General features: G+C 38.4%; 1 protein-coding gene across 5 annotated transcripts in view; it reads right to left on the reverse strand.

Annotated features, from left to right (window-relative positions):
- Positions 1-1,616: 1,616 nt before the first annotated feature.
- ubtf (upstream binding transcription factor) overlaps positions 1,617-7,500 on the reverse strand; it is a 25,983-nt gene continuing 20,099 nt past the window's right edge. For 4 of the 5 annotated variants that reach the window (XM_061905494.1, XM_061905496.1, XM_061905495.1 and 1 more), the window contains 2 exons: positions 3,470-3,592; positions 1,617-3,387 (listed from right to left, as the gene is read on the reverse strand). In XM_061905494.1, the coding sequence (XP_061761478.1) occupies positions 3,265-3,387; positions 3,470-3,592 (246 nt within the window). In that variant the 3' untranslated portion in view covers positions 1,617-3,264. The remainder of the gene's footprint in view (positions 3,388-3,469; positions 3,593-7,500) is intronic. The other variant, XM_061905498.1, reaches the window with a different exon arrangement.

A 7,500-nucleotide genomic window follows, 5' to 3' on the forward strand; every position in this document is an offset into this window, starting at 1 on the left:
CCAGTCGTCCCCAACCACCGGGCCGCGGCTCGATTAGCACCGGGCTGCAGAAGAATTTTGTATTAATTTTAATTTTTTTCATTTATTAAATCAACATAAAAAACACAAGATACACTTACAATTAGTGCAATAACCCCTCAAAAAACTCCCCTTTTCATGACAAAAACCTCCCTTTTTCATGACAAAAAAAAAAAAAAAAAAAAAGAATTAACCCCCGGGCCGCGGGACAAATTATCAAGTGTTGACCAGGTTGGGGACCACTGGATTAGCGCACAGAATCATTTTTTATGAATTTTTAATTTATTTTTTATTTAATTTTATTTTTATTTGCTATTAAATCAACATGAAAAACACAAGATACACTTACAATTAGTGCACCAACCCCCAAAAAACTTCCTTTTTCATGACAAATTATCAAGTGTTGACCGGTCCGCAGCCACAAAAAGGTCTTATCCAGTGGTCCCCAACCACCGGGCCGCGGCTCGATTGGTACCGGGCCGCAGAATAATTTTTTTTTTTATTTAAGTTTCTTTAAAAATTATTAAATCAACATAAAAAAACACAAAATACACTTAAAATTAGTGCACAAACCCAAAAAAACTCCCTTTTTCATGACAAAGTAAAAAGACAATATTCATATTCTACTCTTAGTATAATTTATTCTCAGAATGACTTGTCTTGCAATTATTTTTCTATAGGAAACAATTGCTATTGCAATTTTTTTTTTCCTTTTTTTTTTCTCTAAATCGATTTTTGAAAGTTATAAATCGATACAGAAATTGTTCGGAATCGCAATTTGGATGTGAAAACATTTTTTGTGCACCTCTAGTGTGAATCTTTGGGCACTTCACGATTTGACTCGATTCCGATTTCTGGGTTTGTGGATTCCATTCAAAATCGGTTCTCGAGTCATTCAAAGCATCCATCCATCCATTTTCTACCGCTTATTCCCTTTGGGGTCGCATGAAGCGCTGGTGCAAACCAATTCTCTCAATTTATTATTTGGTATAATAATTATAAAACATTTTTTAAACAGGTTAAACAAGTTCCTTCTGGTTGTATTAAGATGATCCAAAACATATTTTAGAAAATAATTTTGTTTAAAAAATGAATACATTTTTAAATCGATTTTTTTCAATTATGACTCGGGATCGATTTTTTTATTGGTGCATCCCTGACTATCAGAGCGGAACTAATACTCCTGCATGGTAAAAGGCTTTAGTGGCCATAACATTAGTGTTTCTTGACCTTAATCTCCTTCAAATAATGGACCAAATGATGTAATGTATTACATCATTTGGTAAAATGATGAAACCACGGCCCATGGGAAGTCCCAAGTTAAAAAAATAAATTAAAAACAAATTCCTTTCTAATCCATTTTCTACCGCTTGTTACTCCTAGCCACTCAGGCAAATATTGTCTAAAAATGCATTTTTCCATCGATAACGTGACATTTATTCCGACCCAATGCAGTCTCCGGGTCAAACAGTTTGGGGACCCCTGTATTACATAAAGAGTTAAGAGCAGCCAGGTGATACAAAAAGAGCTTTCTGCAAGCGGAAGAAAATGCATAAAATGAGAAGAAAATGCATAAAATGATACAAGAGCACAAACCGTCCAAGAATGTTTTTTTATTGGCCCAAATACTTGAACTATATATATACCCTCAGCTATAGAAAACATCAAATGTCTTTTGTCAAATGGGCAGCAGTACAAACTTTGTAAAGCTTTTGCTGTTTTGAAGGAAAAATAAGCGACCGGCGGGACAACAACTGAAAAGTTCGCACGTAAGGATTTACCGAATGAAAGTACAAAGCAAAAAGCACTCCATAGAAAATTAAAACAGTATTTACAAGATAAAAATACGTTTTTTCCCCCCCTGCTGGTAGCTCAGTTCCCTTTTACAAAGAGCCACTTAACTGTCCTTGCTGCTTTAGTCAAATGTCTAAATCCAAGTGAATATTAATTTTTGTGTGTAGGTAGCCAATCACAGCAAAGCAGAAAGTGTACATTATGTACATTCATGATGTTGTGACGTCCACACACTAATGGGAGACATTTGCTTTAAGTGCATATTTTTGTGGCAGGGGGGAACGGGGGTGGGGGCGACCAACAACACATTCCGATTCCTGTCAATAAAAACTAAATAAAAGAGCTTTGATTGCAAACTCTGTGGTCGCACAACAAACTGGTTTATTTCTGTCAGCACAGAACAAAAAGAAAAAAAAAAATCCATACTTGCAAACTGAGGAATATTTTCAAGAACGTCACACACAAACATAATAGAATGCCTCACAATATTCCGATACCTCAATGAGACACATAGAAATAAAAAACAATTGCAGTGCTTGTAAAAAGTTTAAACATCCCCCTCAAACCTTTTTTGTCTCGTCATTAAAAATCTGCAAATGAGTCTTGGTTGTGTGGATGGTGTGACGTCACGAAGCGATGTCAAGGCACACACTCTCTCTCATCGGAAAACATGGAAATGCAAATTAAGTCCCAAACCAATTTGTTTTGAGCCGACGTCACTTTGGCCTGGATGCTTTCGAACGTTTAAAAGTAGAAAAGGGAGGGGTTGAAAACTTCATGAGCACTGCAGCTTATAATTGAGAACACCTTTTAAGAAATCAGAAATATTCCAGCAACAACATCAACAACAACAACAACAAAAAAAACATTCATCATGGCTTGTTTTTTTCTGGAAAAATACCACCTCTTGAAGGAACTGAGAAATAAAATCCAAATTGAAAGACAAGAGAAAGAAGGAAAGAAGTATTAACAAGGAAACATTCTAAAGAGTGCAATAATTCAGTACTTCCCCCCGCACCCTCCCCGCCCCCCCTCTCTAAAGTCTTCCACCTGGTTATGTTCTTTGGCTCGGAGAAGCCCGTTCACGCTTTAGCAGAACAATAAAACGAGAAAGAAACCGGAGGCTCGCCACGTTAAAACTCGAAACCGTAAATCGTGGAACCGTGTGGCGGGAACAAGTTCGGAACATCGCCAAACCAGTGGGATGCAGTTCTTGGGTTGTCGGCCTAACTCAGGCCAAGGACTGACTTGGGGATTTGGAACAAAAACCAAGAGGGAAAAAAAAAAAGAAAAAAAGTGGGTGTGTGAAATGGAGGAGGCATTTGCAGGGGCTCCCTCTGGTGGCCGGAGGAGAGAGCGCAGGGTTGGCACAGTGGCAGAGCTCCCTGGATGGACCCTAGTGGCTCAGCTCAGCTCAGTCTGTCTGTCGCCACGGCGACGCCGCGCCCGCTTTCAGTCTGAGTCGGACTCCGACGAGTCCCCTGAATTTGACTCGCTGCTGCTGTCTTCAGATTTGTTCTCCTTGTCTTCCACCTCGTCGTCGTCGTCTTCCTCTTCGTCCTCGTCCTCGTCCTTCTTCAACACAAACGGCAGCAAACAGCTGAGTCATGTCGCATATTCGGTTTTACTCGTGAGTGCGACCAGAAGGACGACTTACGTCATCATCGTCGTCGTCATCGTCGTCGCTGGAGGAGGCGGCATCAGAAGAAGCCTTGTCCTGATCGTCGTCATCTTCGTCGTCGTCGTCGTCCTCGTCGTCATCCTCTTCTTCCTCCGTGTCCTGTGGGAAGCGACAATCAGCCAAGAGTTGATGCAGGAAGGACGACACGAGTCATCCTCTCTGTCCCTCCCAAACAATCTTCTCATACACAAGTTGAAAAACTTATTGTGGTGTTACCATTTAGTGGTCAATTGTACGGAATATGTACTGTACTGTGCAATCTACTAACAAAAACAATCAAACAATCAACCGCCACAAAAAGACCTGTTCGCCCTTGCCCATAAACACATGATCACGGGACTGTATGTGAATGTTACAATTCTGCACAGTAGAGGGCATTGTAACTGGTTCCTAACATCTGGTCGTCCAGAGAATAAGAAGACGCAGCAAGAGGGATTAATGTTGCCAACCTTATCGCTATATTTAGCTAGTATTCAGACCCTTTTAAGGTTGTCTTTCTCATAAATACTGACTGGCGGGAAAACCTGATGCCTTTTTCTTGTCTAACATCAAAGCAGGTAGAGTGGAACCTCCACTTAAGAAACCCCTTTTTTGCAAACTTTTTGAAGAGATTGCACCAAATATTCCTCTGTGTGAAAAACGTTTCAGACATTCATTCATTCATTTTGTGTCCTGCTGGCAGCCATTTTGTGCTTGCTGGTATTGAAGAGATTGCGGAAGCAGGCTTTGTACCACAGCAAGTTTTTAATTGCGATGAGAACAGACTTCTCTGTAAAAAATATGCAGAAGCAGGTGTGTCTCGTTCCGCTACCTTCCTGTCTTTTCTCTCGTCTCGTCAGCTGCGCGGTTGTCAATGTTAATGTAAGTGGATTTGACTTTTACTGTACTAGCAATACGGTTGTTTAAATTAAGGATTTTTGTGATTTCTGATCGTTTGTGAGGGCCCAAATAGGATTTACTACTCTGACTGTGTGAGTCTTGGCAGAAGTAGCGCATACAGCATTCAGCTTGTTGGTTTTTTATAATAACAATACATTTTACTTATAAGGCGTCTTTCTCAGCACTCAAGGACTGCGTACAAAAACAAAACAAAATCAATTGGATGAAAACAACAAAGACGGATCAAATTTACAGTGAATAAGCATTCAGGAATGGCTGTTTTGAGTTTTGATTTAAAGAGGGAAATTGAATCTATATTACAAAGGTCTGGTGGTAATGAGTTCCCAAGATGAGGGGCTGAGCGGCTGAAGCCTCGGGCCCCCATGCTGGACAGTTTATATATGGGGACAGTGAGATGCACCGATGAAGATGATCTTAGGGAACGTGAGGGTGAGACGACATGGAGCAGGTCAGAGAGTTTTGGCTTGTTAATAAAGCGAAAGTTGATCCATAACTTATTTACAATATATGTATTCAAAGTACAGATGTCCGATAATGGCTTTTTTGCATATTCCGGGGGTGTACACTATAGGAAATGATTTGGGGTGTTACAGTCTGATATTGATATTGCTCCAGTATCAGAAGAAAAAAATTGAATGATATGAGCTTGCATGTAAAATGCCTTGCAGAGTGTTTTGTGGACAGCCAGTTAAAGGCCTACTGAAATCCACTACTACCCACCACGCAGTCTCATAGTTTATATATCAATGATGAAATATTAACATTGAAACACATGCCAATACGGCTGTTTTAGTTCACTAAATTACAATGTTAAATTTCCCGGGACTTGGAAACGTCGTGTAATGATGACGTGTACGCAGGACGTCACCCGTTTTTAGGAAGTATGAGCGCTACGCACACACACAGGTAAAAGTCGTCTGCTTTAACGGCATAATTACACAGTATTTTGGACATCTGTGTTGCTGGATCTTTTGCAATTTGTTCAATTAATATTGGAGAAGTCACAGTAGAAAGATGGAGTTGGGAAGCTTTAGCCTTTAAATAAGAAAATCTAATTTCAGTAGGCCTTTAACATCTAATTGTCCTCCAATAGACACACTATTTCCTCTATTTTAGTCTAGTAAGGGAAGCATGCCAAGCTACTAGGAGCTAGCAGCTACACAAAGGCTAAGTGACCACGCCACTTCAACCTAAAGACAGCAGAAGTCTGTCATGAAGATAGGGTTTTTATACCTACTATTGAGAAATTTCACTTGACCTTAACAAACATTCCACACAACAAAATAATAAAAGGATATATGATTCCTACTGATATCGTATTAGACCAATATCAGTATCAGTCAATACTCAAGGCTCCAGTATTTGTATCATATTGGAAGTAAAAAAGTTGTATTGGGACACCCCTAAACTTATGTAAATTAAAAGATCAGACGACAACAAACATACTTGTACAAACTTTCATTAAAAAAAAAAAATGGTCTTATGGAAATAACATCATCACATTTCTGGTTGCACGTTTACGATTTCTCTTCCGTTCTTATTATTATGCAAAACCAACTTTTCTTACCTATTGATACCTGTTTTTGTGCATTTGGGATCTGCATAAGAGCCGAAAATGTGAAATCAAACTTTGGAGGAACTGCAGAGACATGTATAAAATAGTCTTGCCTTCATTCAAAGCAGCTATTTGGAATTTGCCCTTCTTGTGACGTCAACGTCAGCAGATTTACCATATATGGTAGGCATGTAACCAATATATGGTAGGCATGTAACCAATATATGGTAGGCATGTAACCAGTATATGGTAGGCATGTAGCCAGTATATGGTATGTATGTAGCCAGTATATGGTAGGTATGTAACCAATATATGGTAGGTAAGTAACCAATATATGGTAGGTAAGTAACCAATATATGGTAGGTATGTAACCAATATATGGTAGGTATGTAGCCAATATATGGTAGGTATGTAGCCAATATATGGTAGGTATGTAGCCAATATATGGTAGGTATGTAGCCAATATATGGTAGGTATGTAGCCAATATATGGTAGGTATGTAGCCAATATATGGTAGGTATGTAGCCAATATATGGTAGGTATGTAGCCAATATATGGTAGGTATGTAGCCAATATATGGTAGGTATGTAACCAATATATGGTAGGTATGTAGCCAGTATATGGTAGGTAAGTAACCAATATATGGTAGGTATGTAACCAATATATGGTAGGTATGTAACCAATATATGGTAGGTATGTAACCAATATATGGTAGGTAAGTAACCAATATATGGTAGGTATGTAACCAATATATGGTAGGTATGTAACCAATATATGGTAGGTAAGTAACCAATATATGGTAGGTATGTAACCAATATATGGTAGGTATGTAACCAATATATGGTAGGTATGTAACCAATATATGGTAGGTATGTAACCAATATATGGTAGGTATGTAACCAATATATGGTAGGTATGTAACCAATATATGGTAGGTATGTAACCAATATATGGTAGGCATGTAACCAATATATGGTAGGCATGTAGCCAATATATGGTAGGCATGTAGCCAATATATGGTAGGTATGTAGCCAATATATGGTAGGTATGTAACCAATATATGGTAGGTATGTAACCAATATATGGTAGGTATGTAACCAATATATGGTAGGTATGTAACCAATATATGGTAGGTATGTAACCAATATATGGTAGGCATGTAGCCAATATATGGTAGGTATGTAGCCAATATATGGTAGGTATGTAGCCAATATATGGTAGGTATGTAACCAATATATGGTAGGTATGTAACCAATATATGGTAGGTATGTAACCAATATATGGTAGGTATGTAACCAATATATGGTAGGTAAGTAACCAATATATGGTAGGTATGTAACCAATATATGGTAGGTATGTAGCCAATATATGGTAGGTATGTAACCAATATATGGTAGGTATGTAACCAATATATGGTAGGTATGTAACCAATATATGGTAGGTATGTAACCAATATATGGTAGGTATGTAACCAATATATGGTAGGTATGTAACCAATATATGGTAGGTATGTAACCAATATATGGTAGGTATGTAACCAATATATGGTAGG

Source organism: Nerophis ophidion, linkage group LG07 (assembly GCF_033978795.1).
Source record: "Nerophis ophidion isolate RoL-2023_Sa linkage group LG07, RoL_Noph_v1.0, whole genome shotgun sequence".
Classification (NCBI taxonomy): Eukaryota; Metazoa; Chordata; class Actinopteri; order Syngnathiformes; family Syngnathidae; genus Nerophis; species Nerophis ophidion.